Source organism: Fringilla coelebs (genome assembly GCF_963513975.1).
Source record: "Fringilla coelebs genome assembly, chromosome: 12".
NCBI lineage: Eukaryota > Metazoa > Chordata > Aves > Passeriformes > Fringillidae > Fringilla > Fringilla coelebs.
This window is the reverse complement of record NC_140038.1, coordinates 10,812,208-10,833,625: the sequence shown is the minus strand read 5'-3', so window position 1 is coordinate 10,833,625 and position 21,418 is coordinate 10,812,208. Positions and strand designations below refer to the sequence as shown.

The window sequence follows — 21,418 nt, the reverse complement described above, 5'->3', positions numbered from 1 at the left end:
TTTACTGACCTATGCCTGTGGTCTCTTCACTTCTGAAGCAAAGATTATGCCAGTCACTCCTAAATGTAGCCATTGACATAAATAATTTATATCCCCATATTCCAGATGATTTCTATTATTTTGTGGTGAGAAAAAAAAAATTTAGGAAAGAGCAGACACAGTAAGATTTCAGCTTGTTCTCTGAGAAGTTGTCTTAGGGAAAAATAAACATGAGTAAAAGAAAGCAGAAAATAGTCCTTCTCTTCATTTGCTGATTCAGTCCCCAGTGGGGAGGGTGAGAGCTTGAGTATGAGACAGACATATTTTATAAATTCAAGACATTAATTCAGACTGGAGCCACTGTGCAATGCAGGGTTGTGCTCTGGCAGCTGTGGGAAATCAGAAGCATAACACCAAATATCTTGTAGCAAAACAGATTCTGAGAAAGGTGGTGAAGTGCACCCAAAAATATCTAATGGTTGATTGGGATATGTCCCCTTTAAATAGTGAGTTCCCTCTAAAAGACTTAGGAAAGAGGACCTGCTGGAGATTAAGTCATGTTTGGATGAGAAGTGGTTGAGTCAAACCTAAGTACATCATGGAAGAAGAAAGCTCTGTGTCATCCTATGTGACATCAGAATTTTACCTGGCCACTTTAGGCCATTATCATTTATATCAGTAAAGACTTTCTTTCATGAAACTCTAAATGTAGCAAAATAATTCTTATCTATGTAAAAGGAAGTAGAATGGAGTCCTAAATCTTGCTCAGATGCAACCTTTGGGATCTCCAGCTATTTCAGAGGCAAATCCCCATACAGCAAATGCTCCTCCACAAGGCAGTATTTTCTTCACTTTTGTGAAGAAAAAAAGGCAAGTATTTTCTTCAAACATTTTGTTTCTGTAGCTTATCTGAGCAGATAACTTTTTTTTACTACAACATCTTGGCCATATATTTCAATTTCCGTAAATTTCTCTTTGTAAAGAAAATGAAGGGGAAAAGCTGCCTCCAAATGCATATAGTTTCATTGATTATAAAATAAAGAACTTTTATGGGTAAATCTAAAATAAGAAAGCAATTAAATTGTATTAGAAGAAGCCATTACAGGAATGCCCAAACTAAGACATCCAGGTGTATGCTTTTAGAATATTAATATAGGCTACATTCTTTTTATAGTGCTGGACCAAGTTTTATTCTGGAACAAAGGAGATTGCTATACAGTTGTCAAGCATCTCTAGAATCCTACAAACCATACCCATCAGATTGTTAAGGAGATTTATCAGGTCCCATTTGACCAGTGTCCAAAGCAGTATCATGATTATAACCATCTTGATTAAGAAACTCAGAGCTGCCCTGAATAAACCGTGGCCCATCATCACATTTTAGACTTGAGTTCAGAGCATTAATTGTCTCACTTAACCAAAAGTCACTGGATACAAATTCCTCTTCAGCTGCTGTCTTAGGATGGATCCTTTGTGTGAGTTCCAAGGAGAAATTGCTTCAGCCAGCCACGAGCATGAACATGGGACAGAGCACACACAATGACAGCTGACTTTCTTATTTTTACCCCACTCTTTCCATTTGTCAGAAATCTTGCAATCTCCAACAGGCTGCTTGGATTTATAGGGTATCTCTCACTAGATAAAAACAGAGTTCTGCTATCTGGAGTTTTACTTCTTTGATAAAAGCTTTCCACAAGCAATTTGGTGTGTATTAAAGTCAAACAAATGTCCACTGAAGCAACATCACAGTACCACCCCTGGGCTGCCCTTAATGAGAGCTCACACAGTGGGGAGTCTGAGGGGCTCACTGGGGAGCCCACTGGCCATGAGAAAGTGCAATTTTATCACAGACATATTTTGCATAGGTTGTTAAGCAAGCCAAAAAGCCAAAGCTTCTGCAGGTGCTTTCTCTGTAAGCATGAGAGTATTTGGGGAGGAAATACTGAAAAGTGGCAAGTGGCAAAGCACCTTCTGGCTTTAGGCTTGGAGAAAGGACAGACAGCTGAGTGATGGGGAGGTGCTGCTCCTGAAACAAGCCCTGAGAGAGCAGTGGGCAGGGAGGCACCAAGGCTGCCAGGAGCCGGAGAAATGCAGAGGAGCAAAGGCAGCATGAAGAGCTCCATGCCAAGGGCACCTCAGCAACAGCATCGGGCCCAGGGGAAGGGAACAGATTGCTGCAAAAGAAACTATTTGAATAGACTTGGGTGGGGGAAAAGAAACCTAAAAAAGAAAAGCAGGCCAGCTCTCTTTGGCAGCAAACCCAGCTCACTAAGGTGAGGGTTAAATTGCTGCTCAGTTATTTGCCAGGGGAAGCTTCAGCCATACCAAGTGTAGGGTTTAACAGCATGAGACTTGGAGCTCAGATTAGCATTGGTTAAAAGGAAATAAGAATAAACAAAAGGGCTCCTCTGCCAGACCTTTCCTGTTGAATATGTAATGTGTGATGTCTCCATGCAGAGGACTGCAAACATTCTCTCTTTTGGTTTAAAGCATCCTGGGAAACTTCATTAAATTAATAATGACTGTTAGTAAAAGTTAAACAATTATTTTAAAGTATCGTTCAGCTTGATGATAGAGTTTATTGAAGTGCTCCTGCCAGCAGTTTATTCCCCATGAGCAATACCTGTATTCAGAGCTCAAACACTGGATTATCACTCTCTAGGCTTTTGGTGCAAACCCATAGGAATCTCAAGATTATTGTGTTTATGAAATAATAGTAATGAATTACACATATACAGTCATTCCTCTGTAAGGCTCCTATCTCCATTTAAAAGCATAGAAATGTCTCATTTGATCAAAAGCTCTCTGCTTTCTGCTCATTCCTTGTGCACTTAGATGCGAATGTCCCTGGCTTGTGCTATGGCAACAGCTGGAGCACAAGCAGGAGCTACAGATAGAAAACCCAAACCCTGCAGAAGCAGGAGCACTGGACTCTCATTTTTCCAGCCAAGTGTGTGACAGGAGTTGCTGGACCTCCTCACTAAAGGGACTTGGGCCAGGCATGAGAACTGGGCTCCAAGCAATCTGGGCAATCCCTGCCTGACAAAGACCCCTCTGGGGATTGCCCATCTGCAGCAGGACATGCCAGAACTGCTCAAACCCCCTGCATGAAAGGAATTAACACTTTCCTTTGTTGTATAAGAAGTTGAATGGGAAATATAGGATCGGGAAAAATCCGATTTTTTCCTACAGGACTGACGAGAGCGGAGCAAGAATTTGGATTTTGTCACATTTCTTCAGGCAGGAAGAGCACTGAGCCCAGTGTCCTAGAGCAGGACTGAGAAAGGCAAGATTAATTTTCTAGGGAAGAGGGATTTACCAAGTCCTACAAAGCAGCAAGAGGAAAGAAAGCAGCATTTTCCCTCAGGTGGCTGCTGGTCTATCTGAGAAAGTTCCACAGGGTGTTCAGTCTTTGAATACCTTGTCAATTCCAGGAGATACAACATGGATCTAAACTCACCTTTGGAAACTTTCTAGGTCAGCCTCAAGAAGCTGCCTATGCTTAAAATGGCTCCAGAAGGAGAAGTAACAGCCCAGTGCCTTTGCTTCTTCAGCAGGTACCACAGACACTTTAAAAATGCATGCTTGAGGTCAAGAAAGGGCTGCATTGGCCAAAGTCCCTTCAGAAGTGTCAGGTGTGGGGTGGAATGAGTTCCTGCTGGTGAGCCCAGCGTTCCCTCCAGGCTGTGGGGCTCTGCTGTTCCATCCCCAGCAGCCAGAGCCAGAGCAGCTGGAGCAGCCAGAGGATGGCAGCCTGGGGGCTGAGCTGCAGGGCTTTCTCTCAGCATCAGCCTGGGCCAGATTCAGCTCCTGGGGAGCCTCTCCAGAGGCCAATGTCACTGCTGCACTCAGAGGTTCCCTTCTGCATGGCCCAGCTGGATGCTCTCATCACAAATCAGTGCCTGTGTGCTCTGAGATTTCACAGAATTGAGACCATCAGGGATGGCACATTCTGGTTATCTGTGTTTGGTGGTGAGGCTTTTCCTCTCAGGCTTTTCTGTAGGTAATGCAGAGGCAGTGAGTTTTGGCTTTTTCCTGTGCAAATTCAACCCTGACTCCTTGGAGCTGCAGTGTTATGTAATGAGGATACATGTGCATACATACACATATATATATATATAAACCCCCACACAACCCATTGCTGTTACTCACATGACACAGACCTTCTAAGAGCTGTCTTGACCCTCTCAGTACTTCTCCAGCATCTTTCCCGTTTCTGCTTTCCCAAAATAAAGAGTTGTACTTGAGTGAACTTCAGCACCATGGGTGGTTACAGCCACTGCTGTTACAGTGTTATTAGAGACTGATGACAGCAAAAGCATCCCTGTTATCAGAATTTCCCTCCTGGCACGATGTACTTTGCACTATGTATACACACAATGAACGGGGTAAAAGCACAAAACCAGATTATCTTCATAAGTGTTTATCCTCTGCAGGAGCTCTGGCTGTCAGGTGTTGTGTGTGCTGTGTAAGTCAGGTACCTCACTGTGAAGATACTGATGCCATGCTTAGCAGTTTACTTTAAACCCATAACGAGGAAACCATCACCAGTTGTCAGGTTTCTCCTCCTTTTTTATTTTTTTTCCCCCAGTATAAATTCAGGATTTTTCTTTCATTGGTGTAAGACACTAAGACACGATAAGTTTTGGCAGACAAGACTCATGCAGATTTTGAACCAAGGAGGAACAGAATTGGCCTGCAATTCTACCTTCCCAGGTTTTCTGTCTGTATAAAGGAAACAGGCTTTTGCTTGTACTGCAAGGCTCAGCTTTCATTAGCCTGGACTAAGTTTTTCACAGTGGTCATTCATTCCCTGTGGCAGGATTGCCAAGGACAAGTGTGGAGAGTCCAGCAGGTGGTCTGGTTCATGTGGGATAGATAGATATATTAACCTGTGTCCTTTCTTCCACAGAGATGGAATTCATCACTTATTCATTCCTAGTGTTTTGTGCATCTTGATCAGGTGCTTGACCTGACAGTGTAGACAAGCAGTGCAGAGGAAATCACACAAAGGATATATTAAAGTCCAAATCAGACTTCATTTTAAAGGAAAACAAAGTTATAGATCACATCTGAGGCATAAGGCAACGTGTTCCTACCAATAAATCCCCAGTCAGATGCACAAAAACTGGTAAGAGATGCAGGGTGATGAATCCCAGCTGCATTGACCAGCATTAATTTTTCCTTTGTTCAGGAGTTTTCCATTTAGAATCTGGGTTGGCCATCTCCCCAGCAACTAATCCTTCTCTAGGGACAGGGGTAAGAAGAAACAAAAAAAAAAGGAAAATAAAATTACTCAAGGATTCTACACAGCCTAATGTTCTGCAACTGTAGAAATGTCTTTCCTTTTCCTTTTAGCAACCAGGCAAACAGTAAAGCATTGTTAAAAATAATAAGTAAATGGAGACTCTTTTAGTTTTGTTGTCCCCTTTGGGGAACAACACTAAACAGCAAACTCTTCTTCTAAGTAGTCACATCTTCTGCCCTTTCAGTTTCAGCTTTGCTGTTGTTAACAAATACTTTTCTAGCACCTTCTGACAGAAAACAAGGCATTGGTTTCACCCTGCATTGAGGATATTGACATGTTGAGGTCAGATTTTCCTTAAAGGTGTGCAGAGCTCCAGCGCTGATATGGGGGCAGCTGTTTCAGTACAGCACAGGCTTAATCTCCTCTCTGTTGGAGAAGGGGGAAAATGCCAAAACTACAAGGAAAAGGAATTTCCTCATTTGCTTGTCAGCAAGGAGAAGCCAGTGACATTTAAGAATACATTTTCTCTTTTAAACTTGTAACCCCACCAGTTCATTTATAACTATACCACTGAACTAACTCACTGTAGGTGGATTCTGCAATATCAATCCTGGTGGTAATAATCAAACAGCAAGCAAGGTTTGTTTCAGCAAGGCCACGGTGAGATTGTCTGTTACAAGCCTGTAAGGAAATTGTTAAAGAAAACCCAAAAACTTCAAATGAGTTAGAAGAAACTAGAGCAGGCATCATTCAGAAACTGATATTATCAGCAGCTCTTGCTCAGAGAGGAAGGGTACCCTTAGGTCTTTTAGGAACTTGCATAAGCAACATTCCCATCTGGTATTGTGCTGGGCTCATAAAGCTGCAGCACAGTCAACAATTAATTGGGGCTGGATGGAACAAAACTGCTTCAAGCAGCAGTGAAACCCTCACTGCCACCTTAGAGCTCAGGTGTGCACCTGAAAGCGGCTGTAGGTGCACCAGTTGAACACCTGGCTCAGAAATGCTGCTGCTGTCCCAGCCTGCAGTGGCACACAGCCCTGGGGCACGGGGGGCTCTGGAAGGCATGAGGAGAGTCCTTGCAGGGGGAGCCATGAATTAATCCAGAGCATCTTCTTCACCCCAAAAGACTTCACAAGTTGCATCAACTCTTCCAAATCTGTTTAAGTCCTTTTTTACCTCCTGCACATTTCTCAGAATAGGAGCTAAAATTTTGGACTGCAGTCAGTGATAAATTAGATGCCTTTACAACTCCAGGCCTTTGCATTCATGGAGGGAGTGAAAACTGTTATAAATACAGAGACAAGTGCACCCACATTCCTTGTAAGTAATGATTCTGTGACATAGACAATATCACTGAGGGGAGGGCTCACAAAACTGTTCCTTTAGTAATAGACACACACATCTGCAGAGCCTCTTCTAGCAAGAGTTTGGGGTTGTGGTTTTGAGTGGGATTTTCTGCTTGGTGAAGGAGTTGTGTTTGTTTTATTGAGGGGGAGGGTTGGGGTTTGGGTTGTTTTTTGGTTTAATCTGTTAAGGAGCATCAGTCCATCATAGGATAAGCCTCACTTGAAGCTCCCTTATGCCCATACCAGGCTCTCCTGTTGGAGCAGGTTTGACATCCTTGGTTTGTTTAGTGATGCTCACATCACAGTTCTGCCCTCCCTGCTGTAAGATAGCCACAGCTGTGCCTCTCTGTGCACTGTCAAACAGCAGCTCCAAATGGGAGCCCTCATCTTCCAGAGCTGTGAGCACTGATCAGCAGCTTCCAAATTTTTAACTGACTGCCCCAAAACACATACACAGAGAATAAAAATTAGACAATAAATGGCCTATGCAAAAGGTTAAGGAAACCTTCTTTCCTTAATAAACATGCTGTGATCAGTCTACAGTGTCTGTTCCTGACTTAGGAAAGTGAACTGCTGTCACACATTTCTTGCCATTATTGTCCTCTTCACCTTCCCCTCATTTGACTTTGTTCTCTGGTATAAACAGAGTTTGGAAGCATGGCTGGAATTAAATGTGAAAATTAACAGCTCCTCTGGCCTTTTTATTTAGGGACCAACAGTATGTTTTTCCAGCTGCACCTGATATCTGGCATTGGTTTATTCCCCTTCCATCCATCACCTTCTTAATTCAAAACCAAGTGGTCAAGCAACCAAATACCAAATTAGGAAAACAATAGCACACAGTGTCCATAAAAGAGTATCTCCCTCTTTTGCCATTAACTCACATCAAGCTCCAGCAGCCTGTCCTTCCCCTGCACTGCCCTTGGCCTCTTCCCATTCCCACACACCCTGGCAGGTGTCACCCAGCCCAGCCAGCTCCCACTGGGTCAGTGCTTGAAGCACTGCAAGCAGAGAAGACACAGGGCTGTTTTCCAGGGGGTTTGCCTGTTTTTAAAACCCAAGACCAGAACCAGAGAAGCAGAGTGAGTTACAGCTGTGCCTCTCACACCCCAAGCAGCGTGTCTGGGATGGCTCTGCAGGGATGGATGGAGGAGCTGCTGCCCCATCCTCGTCCTCTGGACACGGCAGAGCTCAGCTCACACAGCCACTGGACACCTGCTGCAGCTGCATCCTGGTGTGGGTTCTTTGGAGTTGATTCACCTTGACCTGGTTTAGCAGAAATGCTTCCCCCTTCCCATGTTCTTTCAGCCTCACGTCAGGCTACAGAGAAATGCCATCTCAGTTTCACAGCATCTTCAGACCAGCTACCCTTGGGGTCCCCAGTGCTTGCTTTCTCATGGAATTTTGTACATCCCTAGAGCATAGACATGGTTATTTTTCATGCCATTCTTAATATATTAGAGTCAAAAATAGAATTATTCTATGTAAGAGGCAAGAGCGTTTTATCTCCGGAGAAAGAGCAGCATAGTGCAACAGCAAGCAATTTGAAGGCACAAAAATAAACCCTCAACATTTTCTTCCTGAGAGGATGAGAAATGGGTGGGGGAAAAAATAGCAATTGGTGAAGCAGTACCAGTAGCTTGTTTCATAGCTGCACTTTAACTATTTAAAGCACCCAGACTGCACAGAGGCCTTGTTTAATATTTAGGGCTGATATTGATGGGCCTTGCTTTACTCACAGCATATTATTTTGTTCCTACTGGGAACAGCCAGCTCCTGCATGCTAAAGAGACTCCTTTGGAAGGAACAGAAAGCGTTTGAGCTGCAGAAGCACAGGGAAATCTGACCCTCCCCTTAACCAGGAGTGGTGCCTGTGGCAACTGCCCAGCACCAAGCCCACAAAGGCACAGATGCCTCCACAGCCTCCCTCTCTCCCTCACCCTGCCAGAGGAGGGGATAAAGGGATCCATGAAAACCGTGCACACCCTCATCAAGGATTCCAGTCATTCATGAAACTGGACTGCAAGCCCCCAAGACCTGTGCAAGTGTCACAATGTTCAAACAGCTTTTCAAGTTTTTGTTCAGAACAAATCTCAGTTTGGAACCACTGCAAGCAAGTTCTACAGATCATTGACAAAGAGAAGCTGCTACAACAATTGCATCTGGATAAAACAGGACAGCTGCCAGATCTTCAAAGGTTTCACATGGCTTTTAAGTCTCTGTGATAAACAACTCTGGCTAGAAAATCCTTTCTTTCCTGGATAATTGTTACCTTAGTGTGGAAGAACATGATGGTTGAATCCTTTCAAAGAAGCCTACAAGCCTTCATTCCTTAACAAGATAATTGTTTATCATTCATTATATGCCTGATATTCCCCAAGAGCCTCTGTCCCTTCTAAGCAATAAACAACCCCTTAGCACATATCAAAGAACTCATTACAATCCTGTTGTGAAAATTACATGGCCAGACATTAAAACAAGCATAATTTTCCTATAGAGATAATAATTATTTGACTAATTGGGTATTTTTGCCACACAGTCCCCATGATAGCTTCTTTTTTCCCTGCTGTGTCCTCTAGAAAGGCCAGTGTAATAAACGTGGTAATTGTGGGAAAGGCTAAGGACATGAAACACAAAATGTTTCAGAGGCTGAAGTTAAATTCTTCAATAGTTCCTGCCCAAGATTTCTGGAGAGCCTACATTGGGGAAAAAAACTATACAGACATTTGAAGGCCAAAACCTCCTGGCCAATTGAAGATGTCCCTGAGTGCCACCAAGGCTGGGGCTGCTGGGGTTGGTGAGCTATCCATGCTTAAATGAGATCTGGCTGTGGTGTTTTGGGTGTGCCACCGTGCCTCTTTGGTCAGAAGAAGTCTTTTAGAGTAAAACTAGCATTTAAAAAACCCCACATTAATATAGTCATAAACACCTCAAAACGAGACCAGTATCAATAGGTCATTGCAAGGGGTAGTAACGAATATTCCCTTGTCAAAATTCTGCTGTCAGTGGGGAACCTTTTTGTCTGGCAGTGTCAGGCAGAGCTAAACAAGCTTCTTCTGGGATAGGGGTGTTCACTCTGCACTGTATTTTGACATGAACATAAACTGACATCAAAAGACTTTAAACCTGTTTGTAAAATACAGTGGTCACTTTATTAAAACCTCTTTTAGTTGTACAGCAAAGCTTAGAAACCCAAACACCCTGGTATTTTACTTCACTCCTGGCAGACAGACTTTAACTCCTGAGCAGTTCACTTGAGAGCAAAGCCTTGCTCACACTCTGGGTGTGCCCCAGGCTGCTGTGCGAGCTCTGCATCGCTCACTGCCAGCTGCCAGGACCTATCCAGATGTGTTTGCTGCCTTGGCAGAGCTTCCCCCTATGCTGCAACATACAAGGTGCAAAGTTGGAAATGAACTCTTGAAAGTCACCCTACAAAGATACCATGCCCTGAGCTGGGTTTAGGCTTTGGTTCTGATTTACATTATCAGGTTAATAAAATTAAAAGCTTTGGTGGCCACTTTCAGAGAGGCGTCTGCTGCTTGCACGTGCCCAGCTGGACCAGGGCTGGGCCCTGACCAGAGCAGCTGCTGCCTGGTCCAGCCCATGGCTGTGGGACACAGAGATGATCCTCAGTGAGCCCCTTTGGCAGGGAGTGGTTTCCTGTCCCACAGGCTGGCTGTGAGTTTGCAGGATGTGACCAAGCGCAGTGTCTCATTTGCAATGTCAAACAGCAGCCGTACAAAATCCCAGCCTGGTGTCAGCCCTGCCATATATTCTAGGGAGTGCCTGGGAGGGTTTCCACCCTGTGAGCCAGGCTCAGCTCTGGGACAGTGCTGTCACCCACACTCCACTTGCCAGCTACTGCTTTCAGACCCAGGAGAGCAGCACAGCAGTGCAGTTCAGCTCCCAGCCAGCTACCAGGGGCAGCAGGAGCAAAACTCAGCCAGACCCTTTTTTGGCAACTCCAACAGAGCTGATGGAAACTGCAGCTGAGCTCTTCTCCCCTGGACAGGCTCCTGGAGGCCCTACCCAGAGGACAGCAGTCTATCCACTCACTCTCACTGCTCTTCTTCTCTTACAGAAGGGGCCTCCCAGCCTTCCACCACCTCCTCCAGGTATTGAAAGGCAACTCCAGTATGTAGCAACAATAGAGTACTAGAAAAGCAAATGCCAGATACAAACCAGCAGCAGAAATAGGACTGTCCATTGGAATCTCCAGTCCCCAGGTTCCCAGACAGAGATGTTTTTGTGGCATAGTTACTGCTCATCTAAAGCACTGAAAGGAAAAATGGTCTTTTTTTCCATTCAGTCATATTTCCTCTGTACAGGGCTGTTGCTGCCCTTTCCAGCATGGCCAAGTTCTGCTTTCAGACGTTTGGGCACTGGTACATTCTCCCAGGATCATATAATTATCAGTCTGTAATCTCCTGTTCCACTGCGGATATGAGCAACCCTTTTATGCTCACAGTAACAATTTGGAAGTGTTAAAGTTTGAGCACTGGGCCCCTGGTGCTTACACGTGTTTGAATTGGCCCTCCCTGAAAGCTGATGTATTCCATCTGCTCTATTGGATTTCTTGGCTTAAAGTTACTGGAAACACTGAATGTTTCTTCTGCAGTGATCCTGTGGCTGTCCAAGAGTAATACACACACTCAGAGCCCGTGCCTGGGCTGCCCAGCACTAAAACACTTCACTACAAGTGGCTTTAGTGGACTTTTTTTCCTGTCTGCTTTTAGAGCTACATTGAAATCCTCTACAGTTCACATTTCTAATCAATCCTATAACATGCAAGTAACACTTGATGGATAAATAACACACACACATTTGCAGCTCATTTCCTCTAACGTTTTGCCTGAATGATGGAAATGAAGCAAGTAGATTTTTTTTTTTTGTATGTATGTTAAGAAAAGGAGCCATTACAGGAAGATCTTTAGGTTATAAAGAAACAGTAAGTTATCAACACCAGCAGCAGCACTGAATCAACCATTCAGATATCCACTGCAAGATTTTTACAATCCAACTGCCTCATTGCCATTCCCTGACTCTCCAGGCTCAGGGGCAGGTATATCACTAAGTTAAAGTACACAGATGCATTCAAACTGGGTCACACAAGTCATTAAAACAGCACATTTCTACAACAATTTTCACAACCCAGCCACCTCACGCTGTGGCAGACTCTGAGAGTGTGCCTGGCCCTTGGCTTGGTCCATCTCCCACAAGCCTGAGCAAATTCTTGCAGCTGGAGGGATGCCCACGTTTCCAGCAGCACTGCTGACTTCTTGAAGCCTGTCTTTTGCTGCAGAAGCTGCATTTTAAAAGTGAAGATTCAGGAGTATTAAAAATATTTCAGCCTCTTCATCATCTTTACTTTCTTATGCATTTCTATCTTGTTCAGTTAAGATTCAGCCCTTTGCTTATTTCCAGTACAGCTGGAGCACAGATGCAGGGAACCTTTTCTGGTTCCCAGCACCTCCCAGTCCTGCCAAGCTGCAAGAACCCTCTTCAGACCTGCAGCCTCTTCATGGTTTTAGCTCAGACCTTCAATTTAAAACAGTTCAACTCACCTCTCCAGGATGCTCTCAAGCCTACTCAGTAGCTCCACCACGTGCACTCCTTGGCTGGAAAACACAACCACCCTGACTGCTCTGAGCTGGGGTTGCAGCCAGTCTAGTGGAAAATCAGGCAAAGCTCCACGTGTGTCTCACTTTGGAGCAGGTGAAGCCAATGGCTGAGGTGAGGGATTGCCCAGGACAAGCTGCAGCAGGCGCTGGGGTAACAGCTCCCAGTGTCAGTGAAATTCCAGCCAGCCTGCTGATACAATTAAAAATGCACTGCACAACCTCCACAGGAACCCTTTAGACCAACTCCTCCTCTCTCCATTTTTGTGGTGAAGCCACACTCTCTCCAGAGTTCACTTCAACAGCTTTCAGCCATTAGCCAGGGGAGAAAATATCCTGGCTGCAAAATGGCATCATGGCTTTGACTAAGTGGCTGACTGGGGGGGAAATGGATTCATTGTTCAGGAGGCTGGTTTCCAGATCCTCATAATTGCTTCCAGCAAACGTTGACCATTCTCCCTCCTCACCATAGTGGAAGCATCTTCTGGTTGAGTGGATTTTCTGTGTGTTTTGTACAGAGCAGCTGAATGCAGATTTACATAAAAATAGTATTGCTGAGCATTTAGTTCTGACCATTTTGTACTTGGTACAGCCATCTGCAATCAAAACGTTTGGAGAATATTACAGATGTTCTTGCATGTTCGTCTCAAAAACTCCTAAAATATAAAACTCCTACATCCGCCTTCTAGAGTTGCCAAACTTTTTCTGCACTTCTGTTATTAAGCAACTCTGTTATTAAGCAATTGTGTCATTAAGTTTAGTGGATGTGAGACATCTTTGTTGTGTTCAACCCTGCCTGCCAGGAGCTGGGTGGTCACTGGTGGGGAGTGGTGTGCTGCCCTGACCACAGGACTCCCTGGGCACAGGGAGCCTCTCCCCATCCTCCTGCCCACAGCTGGGCACTCACCACCCTCCGTGGGCACCACAGCAGGGGAAACAGGGCTGGAGAGCTGCGCTTCCAGGAGGGTGGAAGATTGCTGTAGGATCAATCCCACCACAAGGAGCTTCTTAAACAGCTTTTATCATACACAGCTCTCTAGATGACAGAGAGAAGGTGAGAGCAGGTCTGAAGCAGAACTGGCCCTTTCTTTAGTAAAAACTAAGATGTAAGATTATCTATAATGGAAGCTAATCACTACCCAACAAAGCAGAATGCTTGGAGGGTGGTTTCTCATTTTTAGCCTTGGTGAAATGTTCCTGAAAGCTAACAGCATCTATAATGTCATTGCTGATTTGTTTTGCTGTATGAAAGAAAGCAGAAAATAGAATTGCTGTATGTAGGAGGTGAAGATGTGTTTTGTGTAGTGAGCAATGTGCTGCAGCAAGAAAAGGCTGCCACGGTAAACATGCTGTCCCCACCAAAGCCTGAATGTAATCATGTGGCTAACCACTTGTGATCTTTGAAAGGCAAGGCGTCACCTGGGTGTCTGAGCACAGTGTGATTTTGGAGGCAGGAATCCAGACAATCAATCCAAACAGCTTCTCTCCCTCTCCAGCAGATGCTGCTGCAAAGCTGAGCACACCCAGAATCAAAGCCCAGCCGAGCACAGCCCTTTGTGAGCAGCCCCCACGCCGCTGGCCGGACGCACGAGTGGGCTGGTGGCTGCTGCCTGCCTTCTCCCCATCCCACCCACGGCCTGAGTGCAGCAGCAGGAGCTGGGCCAGGGCAGGCCATGCTGGGGCTGGGCAGAGTGCCCATGCCAGGGCCCAGGCAGGCAGCCCTGGGACAGGTGGATGCTGCCCTTCACCTCCTCCAGAGCTTGGCAGCAGCTCCGGACGTGGTGCGGGGACCATGGCAGCAGCTGCGGCTTCTCTGTTCCACAGACACAACAATCTGTGTCCCACCAGGCTCTGCCTGCCTGCTGGAACCTCTTCTGCCTGGCACAGCTGAGTGGGATGGAGCTCAGGGCAGCCCCAGTGGTGAAACCATTGCCAGCTCCTGCAGATGGTGCAGCACAGAGAGCAGCACAGGTCATGGAGAGAGCCAGGGGAAAGGAGCCTGCCCAAAGGATTTGGGGCTGCCTGGCTCCTGAGGAACGGCATGGCTGGGGGGCTGCAGGTGCCAGGGAAGGATAGGATGGAGAGGCAGGAGCACAAAGTGGGGAGGGAGACACGGCAGCAATGCAATAATACATTTCTTTATTTTACTTTTAGAAGGATGAGGAGGAGCTCAGTCTCGTGCTATTAAATAGTAGATCCCACACTTGGGACTCACCATAGAAAAGAATTCCAGCCTTAACATTGAGTTAAACTTGGCCTGATGGTTTCCAGCTGTCCTGTGCTTTTCACAGCCTGCACCTTTCACTGGGAGCTGTGGTATCATTGTCTGAGCTACCAAACCCAGGGGTGTCCCAGGAAGGAGACCCATGTTTGATGGTCACCCTGCCCAGTTTTGTGGCTAAGAGACAGAACTTTGGACACACAAATATATATCACACTTTATTTTCTGTCCCAGACAACTCTCCCTTCTGAAAAGTTCATTAGCAGCTTTTATGTGCTGATTTAAAGTCCAGCTTTGTCTCAGAGATCACATGGGAGGGAGGGAAGCTGCATGTGCCTGTATTTGAGGGGCTGGTGGCTCTGCTGGTCCCAGACCCCCCCAGGGTATGGGATGGGCGTGGGATGTTTCGCTCACCCCAACTGCTGGCTGTGTTTGGAGCCACAGAACTGCAGCAGCTCTGCAGGGCTGTCCCTGCAGCAGGGCCAGGCACAAAGGATTCAGCTGGGCTCCCACCTGGGCAAAGGGACATGAGACTGAAGCGTCATGAACTTCAGTAAAATTAATATCCTAAAAATCTACTGCAATTCTTTTCAGTTTTTGATCAAACCAGGTGCTGATCAGCCACATCCACTTGATTAATAGCAAGCACTCACTACAGAAACAGACACTAACAATCTCCCGTTTCAGCGTGTCAAATGCACATAATTACTCATCATGGATACTATTTATATGCCCACGTACTGCTAAGTGAAAGAATGCTTTCATCCTGGTTTTATCATTTCTAGATTAAATCACAGTTTTTCCTATTTCCTCCAGACAGCAGCTCAGCCCCACAATTTTCTCTCCAAATGACAGGCAATTCTTTTAAGCACATTGAATTATTTTTTCCAGGTGGTGGTTCAGTTGAAATTAAATGTTACTCTTTAACATTGCTCAGCGGTACAGCTGTGGCACACAAAGACCACAACTTTAATATTCCAGCCAACTTGAAAATCAGAATTAAAAAGAGGACTTTAAATTCCAAGTGAGCACTGGCAGCCAGCACCCCTTTTTCCTGGCATGAGGGTGTAAGGAGCACAGGGGAGGTGACAACGCTCCTGTGCTGAAGGCTGGAAAGGGCCTTGGAGCTCACCCCACCAGCTTAAAGACTCACTCAGACCCCACAATTGAATAAGTACTGGAAGATTTGATTTTTATTGTCATTTTTAATCTCTTAGTGGTTTGATTTCCCAGCAGCTGGTGAAGGAGATGGTTACCTCCATTCCCCTGGGAGCAGCCAAGTGTCCTGGTGAGCAGAGGGAGGTCCCCAGCTGGCAGGGACACAGGGGCACCTCCTCTGCAGGAGCACAGACTGAGGGGAGATGTGAGGGAAAGGCAAGGAAGGTCTGGGAACAAAGAGGCCACTCTGCCATCACTCAGAGCTCACTGGCTGTCCTCCCCAGATACACACCCTCTCCAGCACCTGGCTACACTAATAAAGTGCCCTTTGATCCAACACAGCCTTTGCTGCCCCAGTATTAACCTGGACAATTATTTCACATCCATATTTCCTTTGCTTCGTCCACAGAGGATTGGTTAGAAGCCAACATTAATGTGAAGAACAGAGGAAGGTCAAATTAATCTCGACTAAGAATTACAGTTCATGAGATAAAGCCCAGCAGTAGCCATGTGTTCGGGTGCTCTGCTGAGTGAAATGTGCAGATATGAGTCAAAATATCTGTTTGATAAATGTAGTGTAAATAGCTCAGATATTTTTGTCTGTCAGGAACTGCATACACTGAGGCACCAACATTTTATAAAAGTCGTATTCTATAATTTTGCAAATTGATAACAAAAGGGCAAGGCATTGATACTATAGATTAAGGCAAAATAAATGCATTCTTGTGAATCTGCTTAGCCTTACCATGGAACAACAGTGCCTCCCAATGACCAGAGTGCAACTTTGAAGGTTCAGATATTGCTTGTCACTATATCTTTTTGCTGGTCTCTGATACTTCATGTATTATTTCAACCACCACATCTCAGCAGATTTCTCTGCCAAGAAAGCTTTCATACTGAACTACAAAATTAAATTACTATCACAGAATCAGCATATATATCCCCTGCCAGAATATTCCGTTCTTTATTTGCAAGCAAAATAAAGTGGCTGCAGGACCTGAAACGTGGGTGTGTGGAACCCCAGGACACCTGGCAATACTGTGTCGGGGGTGTTCCTGCAGTTGTGACTCTTCTGCTCAGTGACACATGCAAGGTCTCAATTAAGCATGCAGGTACTTCTTTTCTTAACTGATTGCAAAAAGAATTCACCAAATAAAATCAACATTTCCCCCTTTTTTTCTTTCCCAAACCAGGTCCCGATTATTTCAGCTCCAAGAATCTTGCGCTGCAAGCCCAGAAAAAGATCCTGAGTAAAATGGCAACCAAAACCATGGCTAACATGCTCATCGATGACACGAGCAGCGAAATCTTCGACGAGCTGTACAAAGTAACAAAGGAGCACACCAGGAACAAAAAGGAAGCCCATAAAATCATGAAAGACCTGATCAAAGTGGCCATAAAAATCGGGATCCTCTACCGAAACAACCAGTTCAACCAGGAAGAGCTGGAGATCGTGGACAAGTTCAGGAAGAAGCTGAACCAAACTGCCATGACCATCGTCAGCTTCTACGAGGTGGAGTACACCTTTGACAGGAACGTGCTGGCAGAACTGCTGAACGAGTGCAAGGAGCTCGTGCACGAACTCGTGGGGCGGCACCTGACGGCGCGCTCCCACGGGCGCATCAACCACGTCTTCAACCACTTTGCGGACGTGGAGTTCCTGTCGGCCCTCTACAGCCTGGACGGGGACTGCCGGCCCTACCTCAAAAAGATCTGCAACGGCATCAACAAACTGCTGGATGAGAAGGTTCTTTGAAACCAAGAAACCGACCAAAAACTTCTCTCTAGAACTGGCCGCCCTTCCTAAGCCATGGTAGGCAAGCAAGCTTCCTTCCCATCAGTCTTACTACAGTCCCCTGCAGGGCCCAGAAGGTGCTCACCAGGCTCGTGATGAAGTGGAAAACTTAAAGCAGAAAGCTATCGATTTTAAGGCTTTGTTCAGATAATTCAGTCTTTTTCAAGGAGCAGAGTGAACGAGGCTGCTGATATATATTGTTCAGACACAGATTGCTATTCACCATGATCTCGCTAGCTTTGTGTTCAAGGCTGAACAGAAAGTTAACTCTGATGCATGGCTATGTAAAAATAGACAGATGAAGGCAAGAGCAATACATGGAATTTACCCCCAAGGCCCTTGGTGCATATATTTTTATTATTTCCACGCTAACTGAAAAGGCTTTGACAGAAAGTAGGGCTGTGATGGATTAAGTTCACTCCTTTCAAAAGGATCAGGAATCAATATGAGAAAACATCTCTGATTTTACATGGTATATAAATCTAATAAGAGAGTTACAAATCATACAAGCAGGAGAAAATCTAAAGAAGTGCTCTATGAAAAAACAGTTTCATCAGTTTAGTTTTATACCTGCTAACAACAGAGAGGAGGTTTCATTTTAATTTGAAAAGCAGCTCAGTGGTTCAAGCTCAAAGGCAGATAAAGTGGTACAGCAGTTCCCCTGCTCTCAGGGCTTGTCCATTGGGTAACAGCAGGTGAGTTCAGACTGAAGGTTGTGCTGCTCTTACTGATCTGCCTGGCAGAACGAAATACTCTTTGTGAAGATTTTGAAATTGCCCTTGTGAGGAGCAGCACACCTGAGACACCAACATTTACATCCTCAAAAAATATCAGCCTAGATAATACTCTTGGTTTAATGTACCCATGACATTTGTGCCTACAGTAAATCTGAGGTGGGATACAAAGGAACCCCATCCACTATTTGTGCAGTGCCTCCAAGTGTAGCATATCCACAGTTGTCAAAACAGAACAGCCTTAGTGACTCTGGTGAGTTCCTGGAGTGAGTTTTTGTTCAGAATGATTTCAGTGAATTTTCTAGGTTTTTTTGAAACAAGATATAGCAATGTCTTCAAACTGAAAACATTTTGCCAAGAAAGAGTGGGTTTTGTGCAGGCGTGGTTGGACACAGGGAGTGTGGGAGCAGAGTGGATCCTCTGGCTGCCACTTGCAGAACTTGGGTAGGTGGAGATTGATCCAGAGTAAAAAACACATATTCAGAAATCTCTCCTCTCCTTGTCCTCTCCATCTTATCCTCCAGACTCATCTCTGTCTCCTGACACTGCAGTGTCAGGAGCCCTCTCCTTTCAGCTGACACAGAGAGCAGACAGTGCCATCATCTGGGGGTAACACCTTCCATATCATGTATACTATAATAGAGAGATGCATGTATCTCAAAGTTGACAAAGGCAAGAAAATATATCTGAAAGCCATTCCTCTCTAAGGAAAACTTACATGTGGATCACTCATTACTTTAGGATAAGAGGAAAAAAAAAAGCCAACATGTTTCTCATTTAAATAAACTCTTGAATACTATGGTATTAATAGAAAACTGTTCAAAATTCTTATTATCCTTCTGCCTTTCCTCACCCTAGAATAACTATATTTTATCTCTTGCAATAACAGTTTTTACTGTCATACCTTTATACAGTTGAGAATACACACACCCAGGTCATATACTCACTTGGGTTGTCCTAGATGGATTTTTACCTGTTCCCAGAACTCATTTGAAGCACAGTAAAAATGAAAGACATTGGCAGAACAGTTTTTAATGGCGTAAATTTCCCCCACATATTTCCTTTAACCATCAAAAGTAGATTTAGTTGCAATGAAGATGGACAACTCCTTTGCAACACAGAAATGAAACAGCAACGTTTGGGGTTGCAAGTTCAGCCATTGCAGAGCCATATTTACATGCAACATTACCTGCATTTCTTCCAGGCATGTACTTGTCAACTGATGCTTTTGAACTGTATTTCTTGTATTCAATGCTCCTGTCCCAGTGCACATGTCAGATTTTGTGTGTTTCATTTGTGGCAAACAAATTTAAGTTCTTCTTTAAAGGCCAGAAAAAGATTATTCAACATTCAAGATGTCTAAAGGAAAGGGATATCCTGTATTTGTGACTTTTTGTGTGTTTCAAGTATCAATATTCAGATTCTGGTATTTTAAACACACCAGCTGAACATCTGTTGTTTTATTTAAAAATAATCTGAGTAGCCTTAAGGAAAGATATGTTTTCAAGTATTTCTCATACTTGCATATCCTGTATATTCATTGTTTACTTTTGTACTTGTAGCTTGGTATGTAAAAACATTGCTAAAATATGGGCAATGTTCAGGTCACCTTAAATATATTATGTATTATCACGTTTGTGGATTAAAAATGTGTGATTACTGCCCTTTTTGTTTCCTTTAGATTTATTTATCCTACCACCTCTATTGTATTACAAGCACATGTCAGCAGCAAAAGAGCAGGTACCACAATCCAAAATCTCACTCCTCCAAGGACCTTCTTGTAAGTTTCCCCTTATATATTCAGCCCAGTTTAGCTTGATGTGATTTAAGGTAGATAGAAAACATATTCCTGACAGATTTCAGAACAGCCCTGTCCTAAACATGGAGATGCTGGAACCTACCAGAACATTTTAACAGGAAACATTTATTCTCCTGTCCTTATTCCCAGAAAAGGCAAACTGTTTTGGCTGAAAGAGCTCAGGATTTGCAAACAGCTCACATGGCAATTATACTGAAAGCAGTGCAATACTGGCACAAAGAGAAAACTGACAACTACCTTAAAATCAAAGTTTAAAGCAATCTCCTTAAGTGGTGCTTTGAGCCTTCCTGCTGGTAAAACATTTCTGTCAGGTTAATTTTATGAATCATATCATGGCAGGACACAATATTCTTTGCTTCATCACTGCCAACTTTATTATATAAAGACAAGAATGCTAATGTTTAAGAAACTCTCATGGGAGTGACCACTTTTAACATGTTCATGAAATGGTGCCTGTGCCACAGAGCTGCACATCATGCTGAACATGTGATCTGATTTGTGCTAGAGAAATATTCTCAGAGACAGGCACATAAATAGCTGGCCCTGAAGACAACCAAGCAGTAAAGCAAAATTAAGTCTCACCACAGCAACAGAAATGCAAAAAGCAAGTTTTAACTGGATGACTTAAGCAGGTCTATTTTGGTTTTTACATAAATCAATGCCAGAAAAAGGCCACACACAGTCTTACCCACACAGAAAAAGATAATACAGCTTTTTATGCTGAAAAACTACTGATGGGACTCTACAAGAGAGAAACACTTTTCCAATGCTTAGAAACCATCAATGTCATTTATGAGCTACTTGCAAGTACAGGAAAACCTCAAGATTCTGCCATCCATTACACAAATATACTCTTTTGGGTCCTTACAGAGGAGGATTTGGGAATACTTAGCAAAAAGTAATACAAGCCAACAGATTTAGTCTGTATCTAAGAAAACAGCCTGCCTCAAACTGCCATGTTGCACTTCCAGTTGTCCTACCAAAGTGTTTGTTTCAGTAAAAATACCTGAAAGTACTTGGGGTAAGGAGGTAGAAGCTAACAAAACAGTTGAAATATGGATCCAATACACTCACTTTCCTGCTGACCCCCACATGTCAGAACTCACAGGACACACAGCAGTGGAACAGGGAGGCCTCCAGGTACCTAAGGGTTTGGTGCAGTCCCTGCTAGCCTGCCAGCTCAGCATGGTCAGTACAGACTGACTGGTTGCCTCTTGAGCCAGCTCCTTCATGCAAACTGGTTATGTGCTCTCTTCCTTCCAGCCTGCTTCTCTGCACCTTACCTCCCTTCCTGGAAAACAGGTTCATGCTTCAAAGATGAAGCCACAAAGAAAAGAAATTGTAACACTATGGAAGATGAGGATACTCTCAACAGACTTTTCAATACAGAGCTAGATGGAATCATTTGGAATGGAGTAACTCTTTGAAGAGTTACCTCTGCAGCTCTGTTTCTGAGACAACTGGATGCTGGCTCAAGATCAGAAGGACTGCCAGCAC

At 44.4% G+C, this 21,418-nt stretch overlaps 1 protein-coding gene across 1 annotated transcript in view; it reads left to right on the top strand.

The window, feature by feature from the left end:
- TNFAIP8L3 (TNF alpha induced protein 8 like 3) overlaps window positions 1–17,468 on the top strand; it is a 42,429-nt gene extending 24,961 nt beyond the window's left edge. The window contains exon 2 of the mRNA XM_084213847.1: window positions 16,767–17,468. Coding sequence (XP_084069973.1) covers window positions 16,767–17,329 — 563 coding nt within the window. The 3' untranslated portion in view covers window positions 17,330–17,468. The remainder of the gene's footprint in view (window positions 1–16,766) is intronic.
- Window positions 17,469–21,418: the final 3,950 nt, after the last annotated feature.